This window comes from Neoarius graeffei, chromosome 17 (assembly GCF_027579695.1).
Source record: "Neoarius graeffei isolate fNeoGra1 chromosome 17, fNeoGra1.pri, whole genome shotgun sequence".
Taxonomy (NCBI): domain Eukaryota; kingdom Metazoa; phylum Chordata; class Actinopteri; order Siluriformes; family Ariidae; genus Neoarius; species Neoarius graeffei.
Window position 1 is genome coordinate 62515793 of NC_083585.1, and position 16295 is coordinate 62532087.

Sequence of the window (16295 nt, forward strand, 5' to 3'; positions counted from 1 at the left end):
TGTGTGTGTGTGTGTGTGTGTATATATATATATATATATATATATATATATATATATATATATATATGAGTCAACATTTGCTAATGGGTAATAATGGTGAGACACGTATAAAAAATCATCTCCATCCACTATTTTAAACATAAATTGGATATTTTTTTGTTTAAATAAAATAATATTGCTCTAAGAAATAATGTTGACAACTTCAGATATCACAAGCTATATTTTCCCAATAAAATCATGAATTAATTTTTTGAAGTTGGCGAATTTTAGACACCCGACCGTAACAGTTCTGACTAACCAACTTCGACAAGGTTTGATTGCTATACAACTTATTGTCGGAATTAAATCAACTACACTCCATAAAACAGGTTTACTGAAGTGTTTAAAAAACCACATACAATGGGCCTGCACATTTTCTAAACAACGAAAAAATAATTAAAAAAAAAGACCCTTATGCACGCTACTGTGTCCGTCAGAAGTCAACATCAACTTGTGAATAAGAATATTCCAACTAAAAACATTAATATAGAACAATATATGTAATCAATCACTTTAATATAAAAGCACCAATTGATTTATAATTAATTCTCGCCTTGGAATCTGCCTGTTTTCAAAATACATCGATGGTAAAATCAAAGGATCGCTGTCTGTCAGAAAATAACGTACACAAGACTGTATTGTATATCTCCGACCGGCATAGCACCGCATGATACACAAACCTCCAGGAAATCCACACTACCACAAGTTTTGATGACATCATCGCTTTCCGAGAAGATGGAGAAAATGGCCGCCTGAGCAGCGTGTGTTTGCAGTCTGTCAGGAAAGCTAACGTGCATAATACATAACGCACGTAAGTATAGATTTGTTCTTCACTCACTAAAAATGAACCGTAGCGATCGGGGAACTGGCTGAAATACTTCATAATGGATGTAAACAAAAATTGAATATGAATTTTACTATATAATTTTAGTCTTAGATTTCTCCTGTTACTTAAATATTCATATTCCCCTTTCCCTAGTCAGATCTTATAGTGCAATTAGAGTACATTTCAATGAATTCATCTTTGAATTCATAATTTATGTCCGTCAAAAGTAACATGCATAAGTATACTAACCCACATGTGTTTAATATTGTATTGTTCCACAGAGTCCTGTTTCCAATCCTTAATGTTAATAGTAAGTTACTACTGTTATGTTATGAGGATTTCTTCACAATGAATTCTTGTTATGTCGGTTCATAAGTGATAACAGAAAAGTTATCACCTTGGCTCTTGGTCGTGAATCTTTTCACCTGTTTCTTGAATAATTATATTCTCATTTTCTGGAAAGATCTTTGATATTTTCCATTAAGTATTGTAAAAACCTGATTATTTCATTCTTATATGCATGGAGTTTTGTAAAATAAGGAGAAAAAAACTAAAAATACTTCATTTTTTTCCGTCAAAAAATAACATGCATAAGCGTAGATTTGATAACTTCGCAGATGATTTTTTTGAAAATCCAGTGTGATTACTATCTTTTCAATTGTTAATATGTTTAATAAAATAATAAAAGTTTAATATGATGTAGTTTAATTTTTCAATAAAAGAATATGAATTTTGACATGATTTGTTACATATTATTACCCATTAGCAGATTTTCATCCATATATATATATATATATATATATATCTACTTAACAGTGTGTGCCTACATGCAATCTGAATTGTTTAAACAACATTTCCACCAACTGACTCTCATTCAACAGTGAATTTCCACCGACAGACTCGTATCATTTCTCTTCTTGGGTGCTCATCAAAGCGCCCCAGAAGTGCAGTGAAATAGCCAATCGTGTATGGTTGCTAGGGAAAAATAAATATTTGGCTGTTACGACCCTGGTGCCAGGGGTCGTGTGTGTGGTTATGTGTGGGTGCGTGTTTTTTTTTTTTTCTCTCTCTCTCTCAGGTGGACGCCGCTTCCTCTTATACGCAGCTGTTCCCACTCACCTCATTGAGGAGCCATGTTTAAAAGTGAGAGGGAGACGCCTTTTGAGAGGTGTGTGAGCCGGTGGGCTGTGGTGGTGACAGTTAAGAGAGAGAGAGTTGTGAGCTGCATCTAGCGAGAGTGCGCTGCTCCTTTAAGGGGAAAGGAGCGTGCGTAATCCCGGATCTGTTTGGTTGTGGTTTGTTTATGGTGGTTTTGGTGAGAAAACCTGGCTCTTGTGTTTGTTTTTCCTTTGTTTGGAGACCAGTGACTTTAGTTGTTTTTCTTTCTATTTTGCGAATAAAAACAGTTTCCATTTTTGGCCCTGAGTCCGCCTCCTTGTCCTCTTTTTCCTCCTGGGTCTTTTTGGTTTATCTCTGTTGCTCCCCCCATCCCCTATTTGCCGCGGGGAACGTAACAAGTGGGGGCTTGTCCGGGAGTTGAACCCAGGACCTCTCGCAAGTGGGGGCTTGTCCAGGAGATCTCCATCGAAGGAGAGGGTTTTGGTTGTGGATCACCGGCGTGTGTGTGGTTTTTGACAGTCTCCCTGGTTGAGATAGGTGAGTGTCCAGCTAGGCTGATTTCAGTCTTTCCATCAGGCAGTCGTTTATTATTTTGCCTTTTTTGTTTTTGGAGTAATCCTGGGTGGGGATATATTTCCCTGGCGGGGGTAGGCGTTCGGGGCTCCGGCCACCAAGGGATAGCCTTTAAAGTCGCCTCGAGCCCGGCACGCTCCGAGAAGATTGAGGTAGGTGAAGTTTTGGTTAGGTAGGAACCGAGGGGGTGAACTGTTAGCCGGTGGGTCTGTGTTGTGTAGTGGGTTAGTTGTGTTCTCGTTTTGTGACTGTAGCGCTACTGTTAGCCATGGCAACATTTGATGTAGCAGCGTTTGCGGCCGGTCTTACGTGGGGTCAGTTGGAGGAGTGTAGGAAATGGGACTTATTCGAAATTGCCAGGCACTATGGTGTCTCTGTCCCATTTTCTCTCCATAAGTGTGACCTGAAGGCTGCGGTTGCGGAGGCTCTAGTGGCTAAGGGGGTGCTTAGCCTGGCGCCCGGGGATTTCCCAAGTGGTATCGGGGAGACGAATGTTGCGGTGAGCCACCCCTCTTCTCCTTTGGAGGAGCCGGCTGAGGCCCAGCCGGCTGGGTTGACCCCTCGCTCCAGTGTGCTGGAGGAAAAGAAACCGGTCACTCTGCTGCAATTTGACCCCTTTTCAGTCGAGTCCTCCCCTGGTTCGAAGATTGACGCTCGGCTAAAGATTCGCCTCACTTGCCTCCAGCTGGAGAAGGAGGAGCGTTAGAGGGAATTCCAACTTTGGAGGGAGTTGGAATTGAGGAAACTGGAGGCAGATACGGCGATTAAAATGAGGCAGTTGGAACTGCAGACAGGGTCGGGGGTGGTGACTAAGTCGCCGCTGTCTCTGACTGGAGGGGGCTTCGATGTGAGTAAAAACATTCTCTTGGTCCCGGTGTTCCGCGAGGCTGAGGTTGAGACCTATTTTAGTGCATTCGAGCGAATCGCTGTAGCATTAAGCTGGCCACAGGAGCCACATATGAGCTGGTGCCAGAGGCGTACCGCCAACGCTTCAGGGGGCTCAGGAAAAACCATAGCCAAACTTATGCCGACTTCGCCCGGGAAAAGGGCGTGTTGTTTGACAGGTGGTGTGCCGCATGTAAGGTTGGGGATGTAGCCTCCTTGCGGGAACTGGTGCTGGTGGAAGAGTTCAAGAACTGTGTTTCTGACTGTATTGTTACGTACTTAAATGAGCGAAAGGTGTCAACACTGCAGCAGGCTGCGGTGCTAGCAGATGAGTTTTCGCTGACGCACAAAACCAACTTCGACCGGCATGACCCCTTTTCCACCCACACCTTTTCCCGCAAGGCTGTTGACTCGCCGGTGGGTCCAGCTCCCCGTCCCAGTCCACCTGCTCAGGGCCCAAGAGGGGGAAAGCCCTGCTTTTATTGCCTCAAGCTGGGCCACCTGGTCGCTGACTGTGAGGCGCTGAAGCGGAGGCAGCAGGGGGCTGCGCCGAAACCACCAAAAGGAGTGGGTCTGATTAAAATGATGGCCTCGTCACCGATCAGTCAGTGTCCTGCCATACCTGAGTCAGATGAATGTTTTAAACCGTTCATTTCTCATGGGTTTGTGTCACTAACGGGTAGAGTGGAGGATCAGCGCCCGGTTACCATTCTCCGTGACACTGGTGGTTCCCAGTCGTTTATACTATCTAGTGTTTTACCTTTGAATAAAGAGTCTGCCTGTGATGTGAGTGCTGTGGTTAGGGGGATTGGGATGAGTTTTGTGCCTGCGCCCCTCCACCGCGTCTATGTGCAATCACAGTTAGTGACTGGTTTCTTTTCGGTGGCTGCTCGTGCCTCTTTCCCTATAGAAGGTGTTGAATTCATTATGGGAAATGACTTGGTGGGTGGGAAAGTTTACCCTCCTCCAGAAGTCGTGAGTGTCCCTATCTCTGTTCATGAGCCTGATGTCTTAGCTGAAAAACACCCAGATGTGTTTGGCATCAGTGTTTTGACCAGGGCTCAGGCCCGTAAGCAAGGTAAAGAAGTGAATCTGTCTGACTCTCTGTTCGGTACCACCCTGTTTGAGGACAAGCTGCCCCCTTCTGTTGAGTTGCCAGAGGTAGTGGAGACGGTTACCACTCCTGATGTCACCCTGCCACTAAATCGGGACGCCCTTATAAAAGCTCAGAAGGATGACCCCTCTCTGAAAAAGTGTTTTGCTGCTGTTGGTGATGGTAGTCATGGAAATAAAAGAAAATCATTGTACTTACTGGATGATGGCTTGTTGGTGCGGAGGTGGGTTCCTCGACTGGGAGGGGTGGATGAGGACTGGGGGTCGGTCCATCAGATAGTGATTCCAGAGGGTTGTAGGCAGCATGTGTTGTCATTGGCCCATGAACATCTATGGTCTGGTTACCTGGGGGTGACTAAAACGTATGATCGGGTCCTAAAACATTTCTTTTGGCCCGGAATGAAAGCGGACATAGCCCGTTTTTGCCGAACGTGTCACACATGCCAGATAACTGGTAAACCAAATCAAAAGGTTCCTCCAGCCCCGCTGTGTCCCATTCCCACTGTTGGCGCACCGTTCGAGCATGTTATCGTAGACTGTGTGGGTCCCCTACCAAAAACTAAATCCGGTAACCAGTTCCTATTGACGGTGATGTGTTGCGACTCGTTTTCCTGAAGCTATTCCTCTTAGGAAAATTACTGCATCGGTGGTGAGTAAAGCCCTCCTAAAGTTCTTCACCACTTTTGGCCTTCCACGTATCGTGCAGACAGATCAGGGCACGAATTTTATGTCAAAAGCATTCCGACAGGCCCTGCAGTCCTTGGGGATTTCCCATTCCGTAGGTAGCGCTTACCACCCAGAGTCACAGGGTGCGTTGGAGCGATGGCACCAAACTTTAAAATCAATGTTGCAGAAATATTGCTACGAGTCCAGGAAAGATTGGGATGAGGGGCTGCCATTTATGCTCTTTGCTATCCATGATGCTAAGCAGGAATCACTTGGGTTTAGTCCGTCGGAGCTGGTGTTTGGCCACAATATACGTGGCCCCTTAAAAGTGTTGCAAGACCAGTTCCCCTCCTAAAACCAATGTTTTAGATTTTGTGTCACAGTGTAGAGCCCGATTTCATAGCGCCACTTCGCTGGCGAGGGAGGCCCTTTCCGCTTCCCAGGAGGATATGAAGAAGCGGTATGACCGTAAGGCGGTGGTGCGCCAATTCCACCCTGGTGATCAAGTGCTTGTGTTGCTACCAGTGCCTGGTTCTGCTCTCACGGCCTGGTTTCTGGGTCCATATGTGATAGACAAAAGGGCATCGGACACGGATTATCATCCGCACCCCTGAACGTAGACGTAAAACACGACTGTGTCATGTAAACATGTTAAAACCTTATTTTCCCAGAGACCCGTCTCAGGTGTGGGGCAGCGCTGGGCAGCCGGCTTCCCTGGTGTGTGCTGAGGTACTAGCGGATGACAGACTCAATGTGCCCTCTGGTGGCCAACAGAGTGGTAAATTAACGAATTCTGACTTTCTGTCAGATGCTGACTCCCGTCTTTCTTAACTCCCGGCTGAACAGTGATATGAAATTCTGAGCTTGTTTCAGTCCTTTCCCACCTTGCTTGGGGATGTGCCGTCTCGTACCAAGGTATTGCAGCATTATATTGACGTGGGGGATGCTGCTCCTATTAAGCAACATGCCTATCGATGCTCAGTAGATAAGCGTCAGCTAATGAAGGCTGAGGTGGAGTACCTGGTGGAAAATGGTTTAGCTAAGCCTAGTCACAGCCCCTGGAGTTCCCCGTGTTTGTTACTGCCCAAAGCTGATGGAATGCCCTGTTTTTGTACTGATTTTAGGAGGGTAAATGCGGTCACGGTGTCCAATAGTTTCCTTTTGCCCTGTATTGATGACTGCGTGCACAGTATTGGTCCGGCCACTTACATCACAAAATTAGATCTCTTAAAAGGGTACTGGCAGGTCCCGTTAACACCCCGAGCATCTGACATCTCGGCTTTTGTGACCCCCGACCACTTCATGCAGTACACAGTCATGGCATTTGGATTAAAGAATGCGCCCGCTACTTTCCAGTGCTTAATGCACCAAGTATTGGGTGATGTTCCACAGTGTAATGTGTATCTCGATGATGTGGTGGTGTACTGTAGTAAGTGGTCGAGCCACCTGTCCACCTTGAGGACAGTATTTCATCGGCTGGCGGATGCGAATCTAACTCTTAATCTTGCCAAGTGTGAATTTTGCAAGGCTACCGTCACCTATCTGGGTAAACAGGTGGGGCAGGGGCAGGTCCGACCGGTGGAGGCTAAAATCACGGCTGTGGTAGCCTACCCAGTTCCCACCACTAGGCATGAGCTGCGCCATTTTTTTGGGCATGACAGGCTATTACCAGTGCTTTTGTAAAAATTTCTCTGTTGTAGTCGCCCCTCTTACTACTCTGTGTAGCCCGAACGTCCCTTTTGTGTGGACCACTGAGTGTCAGCATGCTTTCGAAGCAGCTAAATCTCTCTTGTGTAGTGCCCCTGTACTTGTTGCACCTAACTTCTCTCTTCCCTTCCAGCTAGAAGTCGATGCTAGTGCGTCCGGGGCTGGCGCGGTATTGCTCCAGAGTGATGGTAGCGGGGTTCCTCACCCAGTGTGTTTCTTCTCTGCAAAATTCAAACCCTATCAGCTGAACTACTCCACCATTGAGAAGGAAACCCTAGCCATGTTACTCGCCTTACAGCACTTGGAGGTCTATGTAGGCTCAAGTACACTCCCAGTGACCGTGTACACTGACCATAATCCCCTTGTGTTTCTGGCCCAGATGTACAACCATAACCAACGGCTGATGCGGTGGTCTTTGTTGGTGCAGGGGTACAACATTGAGATCAAACACAAAAAAGGGGTTGATAATGTGGTAGCTGACGCTCTCTCCCGTGGGTGAGGTAACAAATTGAAAATTGTAAACCGGTATTCCCTACCACTTTCCTAAACAAACTGGGGGTTTGTTTTTTATGGGTGGGGGTGTTACGACCCTGGTGCCAGGGGTCGTGTGTGTGGTTATGTGTGGGTGCGTGTTTTTTTTTCTCTCTCTCTTTCTCTCTCAGGTGGACGCCCCTTCCTCTTATACGCAGCTGTTCCCACTCACCTCATTGAGGGGCCATGTTTAAAAGTGAGAGGGAGATGCCTTTCGAGAGGTGTGTGAGCCGGTGGGCTGTGGCGGTGACAGTTAAGAGAGAGAGAGAGTTGTGAGCAGGGGCGATTTCTCAGAGATAACAAGGGAGGCCGAACTTCCCCTAAAATTCTCTCCCCAAACTGCGGCGTCTATGACATTGAATTCTCATTAAAACTATAACTTGCATAACATAATATATGGCCAAGATTGTATTTACGTTCATAACTATCCCTGTGTCATCCTGTAACTTATTTGAGTGATGTCTGACGAACTTGCAGTTCGCTACGAGAATCATTTTTGCTGCCAGGTTGTAACCTTTCTTATTTCAATGGGCTCTATGGCTGGCAGCCGGGTATCCGTTGCAGTCTACGAGACGGCTCTGAACAGTCAATTTCAGCTAGTTGTTATTGGTTAAAATCGACAAAATCGTCACTTCCAGGGAAGCCGGGTATCTCTGGAGGTAAACGAGACATGGGAGGGCCAAGAAGCCGGGCTGATAAAGGATTATTGGAGGTGGTGTTTGAAAGACATGAGAAGGGGGCGGTCGCTGTACTTCGGCGAGGAACACGGAAGCATGATCAGTCAGTCCCTAGCGGATGTCGAAAGTGTAGTCGTGTGCCAAAGTGCTGTCCGAATTTCTTTTCATATAAACGTTTCTTCTCATTGATGTCACTGTACATTACTCTGTAAATAAATGTAAATATTACTTGTTGTGCTCCGTTAACTTTCATCCATTCTATCAGTTTGATCATTCGTGAATTCACTCATTTCATTTGTAGTTCAATCAACATGGTTGTAGGCTAGCTTGAGCCTTATTGGGATCTGCAGTGCTAGCTGCTAACAGCTGGTATCTATCTGCTATAATGGCAAAGTATGGCCAGTCATTTTGCTCCGCCTCGCGCTCCGTCCGGTGCGGTAGTGATGTCCCGTTGCTCGCGCGCCACGGCAGAGACCCGCGCGACCTTCAGCCGGTACAGTCGCTGTTCTTTTACCACCGCCGTTATTCTCATCTTCCTGGTGCATTCTTGATTTTTCCATTGTGTCCTATTTTGCCATATCAAGACCCAAAATGGTATCGTATTATTCATATTTAAGTGAATAATCAATTCAGTCATCATAACTTGGCATTTTTAACCCAAGCAATCAAAAAGAGGAAATTTATTCAATATTTTCAAAAAAATTTACAAAAACATTTGAATTGTAATAAAAAAAAAATTCCACAGCAGAGGCCAGATAAAGCAAGACGCTATCTTTATTTTTATTAAACATGATAAAAGAAACATTGAGTGTTAGGTAAATGCAAAAAAAAAAAAGAGTAAAATTAGAAAATTTATTTTTTGACCATAATGTTCCAAATGAGAGACCAGTTTCTGAGACAGACCCACATAACAAATTGACTCATGACAAATAAATAATTGAAAAATTGTATTACGTAGACCTAAAACTGAGCTTCCCCTATTTCAATGCCCACCAGCCGCCACTGGTTGTGAGCTGCATCTAGCGAGAGTGCACTGCTCCTTTAAGGGGAAAGGAGCGTGCGTAATCCCGGATCTGTTTGGTTGTGGTTTGTTTATGGTGGTTTTGGTGAGAAAACCTGGCTCTTGTGTTTGTTTTTCCTTTGTTTGGAGACCAGTGACTTTAGTTGTTTTTCTTTCTATTTTGCGAATAAAAACAGTTTCCATTTTTGGCCCTGAGTCCGCCTCCTTGTCCTCTTTTTCCTCCCGGGTCTTTTTGGTTTATCTCTGTTGCTTCCCCCTATCCCCTATTTGCCGCAGGGAACGTAACAAGTGGGGGCTTGTCCGGGAGTTGAACCCAGGACCTCTCGCAAGTGGGGGCTTGTCCAGGAGATCTCCATCGAAGGAGAGGGTTTTGGTTGTGGATCACCGGCGTGTGTGTGGTTTTTGACAGTCTCCCTGGTTGAGATAGGCGAGTGTCCAGCTAGGCTGATTCCACTCCATGACCTTAATGTGCTTCTTCTTGAGCCACTCCTTTGTTGCCTTGGCTGTATGTTTTGGGCCATTGTCATGCTGGAAGACCCATCCACAACCCATTTTCAGTGTCCTGGCAGAGGGAAGGAGGTTGTCACTCAGGATTTTACGGTACATGGCCGCGTCCATTCTTCTGTTGATGCGGTGAAGTAGTCCTGTACCCTTAGCAGAGAAACACCCCCAAAGCATAATGCTTCCACCTCTATGCTTGACAGTGGGGATGGTGTTCTTCGGGTCATAGTCAGCATTTTTCTTCCTCCAAACACGGCGAGTTGAATTAATGCCAAAAGCTCGATTTTGGTCTCATCTGACCACAGCACCTTCTCCCAATCACTCTCAGAATCATTCAGGTGTTCATTGGCAAACTTCAGACGGGCCTGCACATGTGCCTACCTGAGCAGGGGGACCTTGCGGGCACTGCAGGATTTTAATCCATTACGGCATAATGTGTTACCAATGGTTTTCTTGGTGACTGTGGTCCCAGCTGCCTTAAGATCATTCACAAGCTCCTCTCGTGTAGTTCTAGGCTGATCTCTCACCTTTCTCGTGATCCTTGATACCCCACGAGGTGAGATCTTGCGTGGGGCCCCAGACCGGGGTCTATTGATGGTCATTTTATACGTATTTCTTCCATTTTCGAACTATTGCACCAACAGTTGTCTCCTTCTCACCCAGCTTCTTACTTATGGTTTTGTAGCCCAGTCCAGCCTTGTGTAGCTCTACAATCGTGTCCCTGACATCCTTAGACAGCTCTTTGGTCTTGCCCATGTTGGAGAGGTTGGAGTCTGATTGATTGATTGATTGATTGATTGATTGATTCTGTGGACAGGTGTCTTTTATACAGGTGTCAATTTAAGACAGCTGTCTTTAATACAGGTAACGAGTTGATTAGGAGTGTCTAACTGGTCTGTGGGAGCCAGAACTCTTAATGGTTGGTAGGGGATCAAATACTTATTTCACTCAACGAAATGTAAATCAATTTATATATTTTATAAAATGTGATTTTTCTGGATTTTCTTTTTGATATTCTATCTCACTGTTAAAATAAACCTACCCTTAAAATTATAGACTGTTCATATCTTTGCCAGTGGGCAAACTTACAAAATCAGCAAGTGATCAAATAATTATTTCCTCCACTGTAACTGTAAATTGTTAATTTACTTTATCTGTGAAACTGCTGATTTTGAGAAGGAAATTAAATTATAATTGTGGAATTGTCATTTTCTGACTGTTTATTTGAATGCTTATACTGGACTAGGCAGGGAAATCTACTGGCACACCAGCCCCACCAATAATTTTTTTCACAAGTCACCACTGCTTGAGACTCCAAGAATGGCACAGGAATAATTTTAAGCGTGAACAATAAATCTAATATCGTAATATTTATGATTTAAATGATTCGTATAGGTAGCGGCCTGAGTGAATGACCTTGACGTCTGTAATTTCACAGCAGGAAGGCTATCGGCCTCATCGCCATTTCCGCTATACTAAAACACAGAGCTAACTGCAACTTCCAGCTTCCATTTTGAGCTAATTTATCGCCATGTCACGTAGATGTGTTGCTGGCCGGTGCAGCAACATGACAGAAGGTGGATTTAGGTTGCATTCATGGCCCAAGAAAGTTCAAACTGCAAAGATTTGGATGCATTTTGCAAGAAGTTCACAGGCACATTGGGCACCTACGAAGTGGTCTCTCCTCTGCTCTGCACATTTTACTGAAGACTCATACGAAACCTCTGATCTGTTTAGGAGCGTTGGTTATAAGCCCATTTTGAAAGAGGGTGCATTACCAACAATTAAATAAAACGACAAGAAAAGGAAAAACATTTTATTTATTTATTTATTTTTTTTAAAAAGGAAAGCAAGTTCAGTGGCACCAGCTCTCCCACAGTTTGAGCCGAGGGTTGTTGGTAAAACCCAGGAGGGAACAGGACATGACATATTATCGCGCAGGCAGTGACCTCCCTGTGGTTGTTGCTAAAACCGGCGATGTCCCATCCCGGGTTTTAGTAATTGCCTGAGCCGAGCAGTAATGGTGGAGTACTCAGTATGGAGAAAATGGAGAATGAGTGGAGCAGCCATCTGATTTCTAAACTGGATATTGTTGCCATCTCGCCCTTACGTGGAAGAAGCGAATGAACGGAGAACTGAATGAACAACTGAACGTCAGATTGTTTCAAAACAATCAGCCACAAGATCGGCCTTCAAGAAGCGAGAACGCAGACGGGTAAGCTCCGACTCTCATTTGGATACAAAGCAACAAAAACAACATGATGTTTACCTGCATTTAGATTAATACATGTAACTTGTACTGTGTATTTAAGTTACCAGTCTAAGATTTATTTAATTTGCTTCAGAATGTGATTGTCTCAGTTTATCTGATTATTTAATGAGCCTTTTACGTTTTATCAGTGAAAATGCATGCATGTACATGTATGTTGCATAAGTTATAACACCTATCCTGTTTTAATGAGAGTCAACCCACAATCAATGAAGTCAAATCAGTCTTAGTTGAGCAAGTCGGTAACGCTATTTCTTACTTTCACCATAAATTTTTATTTTTATGACTTTGGTCTATAGCTGTCAAAAGCTTCAGCCTTAAAACCGGTTCCCGCAGTGACGTCACGTGCTCAGGGCTGGCTGGCTCAGTGGGGCAGCTCCAATGCCAAATTTGCGGTCGAGTTTACCTCTCAATTTTTTTTTGATTCCCATTTATGCAGCATACAAGAGTCAAGGATGGAGATACTACCCACTCAGAAATGTATTTAAAAATAAAGGTTCTGTGTATCTCCTTAAAATAGTGAACTAAAAAAACAAGGACTGAAAACCCGGGGTTTAACAAAAACAACTCAAATATCTCGAGAAAGGGTTTATTTTTACAGAGTATCCCATTAGACCTCCATTTTGTGTGTGTGTGTGTGTGTGTACTAACAGAAGCGGTATCAGTCAGCAGTAGACGACAGTGGGAGGATCTTTACTGAGATGATCAGCTCCATGGAGAAAAAGCGCTCGGAGATGACGGAGCTGATCAGAGCTTGGGAGAAAGCTGAACTGAATCAAGCTGAACGACTCCTGAAGCAACTGGAGCAGGAGATTGCTGATCTTCAGAGGAGAGTCACTGAGCTGGAGCAGCTTTCACACACACACGATCACATCCACTACCTCCAGGTAACACTCACTGTCTGATCTACAGAGGGCGCTGTTCCTCACAAAGTTTCCTCCTAAAAGCTCATTACAGCAACAATAAATGTTCCTGTCTGAGATCCCAAGTGTGTCTTTGGTCTGATTCAGTCTGAGATTCATTCGTTCCTCTCCTACACTTTTCTCCTTCTCTATTCTGTGTTTCCTCTCTGTAGAGTTTCCCGTCTCTCTGTGTTTCTCCTGGATGTGACGACTCACCCAGCTTCACTGTCAATCAACATCTCTCATTTGATGGAGTGAGGAAATCTCTCTCAGATCTGAAAAAACGAGTCGAGGAAATGTGTGAGGAGGAATTCAGCGTAATCCATCCACAAGGTAAACAAACAAACATTTGTTCTGTATCACAGTAAAGAGATATTAATGTAACGGAAATAAAATGTAAGCAGGAACAAAACTGCATCAAATCACAAAGCATTAGTATTAGCCTCAGAAATTACAAATAAATTTCCCAGATAAACAGGACCTTAATCACAAATCCACAAACTAATCTTATTGAACTTTACACATAACAAATATGATGAACATTAGATCAGAACCGAGGCCTTAATTCCTCCATAAAATCCATCAGAAAGTAAAAACACACACATTGTCAGAGCTTCAGCTGGGAAAAGTTTTTTGCTTCTTCTCATGATTCTTACATTCAAATGCTGCACAATGTAGGTATCATGCCGCCCTCTTGTGTCTAAGAACTACACTTCCGCGTTGACTACGTCACGCCTGGGCGGGATCACATACATCATTCCTCAGGTTTCACATAAGAGACTTGGAAACTCCGTTTTCTTTGTCTCTGGTGTCTGAACTCAGCGGAGGACAGACCATAGAGGGACGCTCACCATCGGACCGTCCGAAACCACGACTCTTTCCGGCAAGAGACACATTTTAGAACGTTCTCCTCCTTCTATCCACCCTTGATCACAGTGAACTCCGGAAACACGCATGCTTTTAACTCAAGTGAGTTATAAACAGGTTTTGTCAGTCATTCTTTTAGGACGTACTAGACTGCAACCAAAAGGCAGTTTTATTGGTGTTGGGAGCAGCTGGACCATCCTAACCTGTCTGATCAGAACTTTATTCTCACGAGCTACGAAGATCTTCAAAGAAAACTTCAGAGCAACTGCTCGCTCTCTCTCCCTCTCTCTTCGAAGCGCAATCTTCAGCCTGCCTGCCATTTCCACGGAAGAGACTCTGCTTTCTACAGAAGACGAAAGTTTGCAGTAAGGAAAGGCACTGGGCGAAATAATATTAGTCTAGTCAGTAATTAATTCACTAAGTGTGAAATTAGATTCAGGAATAAGTGTGCACACTGTATTATTGTTGATTTTCTATTATTTGGTACTATTGATTTTAATTTGGTTAATCAATAAGTTCTTGCATGTTATCTCTCTCCTAACATTCTAATTTCATTTAACTCACTCATATTTTGACCTTATTAAGATTTCAGTGAGTTTGATAATGTTATGAGTGTGGAATTTCTTTGTTACTGAGAAAACGCGTGCTCACTAAATCCTGAGGGGTCCCCTCCTCCAAGATTGCAGATAAGACACTCTGGCTCGTCCTGGCACGGACACACGCACACACGCGGACACACACGCACATACCAAGATTGCAGATAACAAATTCCTTGTGCCTCACATAGCTCACAAGCTAAAACTGCTTATACACTCCCCCCCCACACACACACACTGTTCACAGAAGATTTCAATTCTGCTGCTATTAAATTGTTCAATTTTTCCTTTTCTTTTTATTAAAGTTTTATTATCTTTTTATAATAAACTCCATTATTATTGGAATTGTGTGTGTATTCATCTGCTGTTTCGATATTCTGAAGTGGCCCAGTCAAAAGAATTCAAGGAAGGTGTAGACAATTTGTAATATGGTAAGTGATCAATGATAATTTAATATACCATAATCTAGCTGTTTGGTAATTTATCCAGTATTAATGGTATGATTCACTAAATGATTCATTGAACGATTCACCAAATGATTCATTGAACGATTCACTAAATGATTCACGGATTCATCAATTGATTCCTTGATTTGATTCATTGAATGATTCACTTCAACGATCCAAATGAGACTGATTTTATGTAATTATTAAAGATTGATCACTTATCCAACTCTTAAATACACAAATCATTAATTACACCTACATTATTGGAGGCACCGCTGGGATAATTGGTTTGTCGACTTCTTGAGTATTGTTACAGCAGATTCAGTACTGCTAAGTATATCCCCAGGTGTGTTAAACAGGAGTGTGATAACCATATCACAAATTCTAACAACCTATTGATAACTTGGGATAAGAGAACATCTCCAACCAATTAAACCTTGTTAATTAATTAATTATAGTTAATATTAATTAATCCTAATTGATTAATAATTAACTCATTGATTGGGTATTGGGTAATTAACCAATCTAAATAAAATGGCATCCCCTCGTGTCTCAGAGACTGAAGACAACGAGCAAGACGTGTCCCTTTTTGAGGTCATCGCAGACCTCATTCACTGCTCTGACTCCGATAGGGCAACCATTAGGGGCATGAGTAGGCATGAGTGCCAAGCTAGCATAATCAACTCAATAACACAAATGAGAGATCCAAAGAGAACAACAATCAGTGTCCAAGATGCACTAGGTAAACTATTCTTGTTACACTTCCAGGATGCTGATCAAGAGATCAGATCCCTGCGCAGAGAGGTTGACAGGTTGACCATCAGCAACGCCGAGCTGACAGCCGAGGTCAATGATTTATCTAGGGAGTGTAGCCTCTTGAAGGACTCCCTCGATGAGTGCGCCGAAAGGCTAGAGAAAGCCGAGAAAGGTGCCGGAAGGGCTGCCAAGGAGCAGAACCCCAAAGAAGGGCGCAAGGGGCGTGAGAGACCCCCAACCATGCGTCAAAGTTTAAAGCAGGAAGAGGCGTCTGAACTGGACACTGAGGATTACCTGGTCGAGCACCAGGCGCCCCGCCAACCTCCATCAACTCGCTACATAACTCCGTCGTCGTCGTCTAGCCAAGATGGAGCCGCCCTGCGCTCATCCCGAGCCCAGGCCTGTAGCACACCTAGGTCAGTGCGCTACAGCTTCCCTGATCCACCTTCGGGTGAATCAGACTACGACTCTTGTGCGGAATGGGAGCAATTCCAGAGTAGCTCAGATAGTGAGCACTCAGGAAAGCGAAGGGGGTCACGTAAAGACGCACACCAAGCCCTCCGCATACGGCAAATTGACCTACTTGCCAAAGATATTGAGCGATTCGATCCCGATAATAAAAGAACCAACGTAAATGATTATTTACGAGAAATCAACCGATGCCTGATGGACCTACCAAGAGCCGCAACACGAGAGAAGCTTAAACTGGTCTGGAAGACCTCCAGTAGTAGCGTCTGTGCCTTTTTAGAGACACTACCGCCAAACATTCGCGATAGTTATTCGAAACTTCGCAATTACATG

The 16295-nt window shown here is 44.1% G+C and overlaps 1 protein-coding gene across 1 annotated transcript in view; it reads left to right on the forward strand.

The window, feature by feature from the left end:
* The window catches only part of LOC132901259 (tripartite motif-containing protein 16-like), a 103177-nt gene that overhangs the window by 32146 nt on the left and 54736 nt on the right, over positions 1–16295 (forward strand). Inside the window, exons 3-4 of the mRNA XM_060943579.1 lie at positions 12581–12814; positions 13003–13162. Of these exons, the coding sequence (XP_060799562.1) occupies positions 12581–12814; positions 13003–13162 (394 nt within the window). The remainder of the gene's footprint in view (positions 1–12580; positions 12815–13002; positions 13163–16295) is intronic.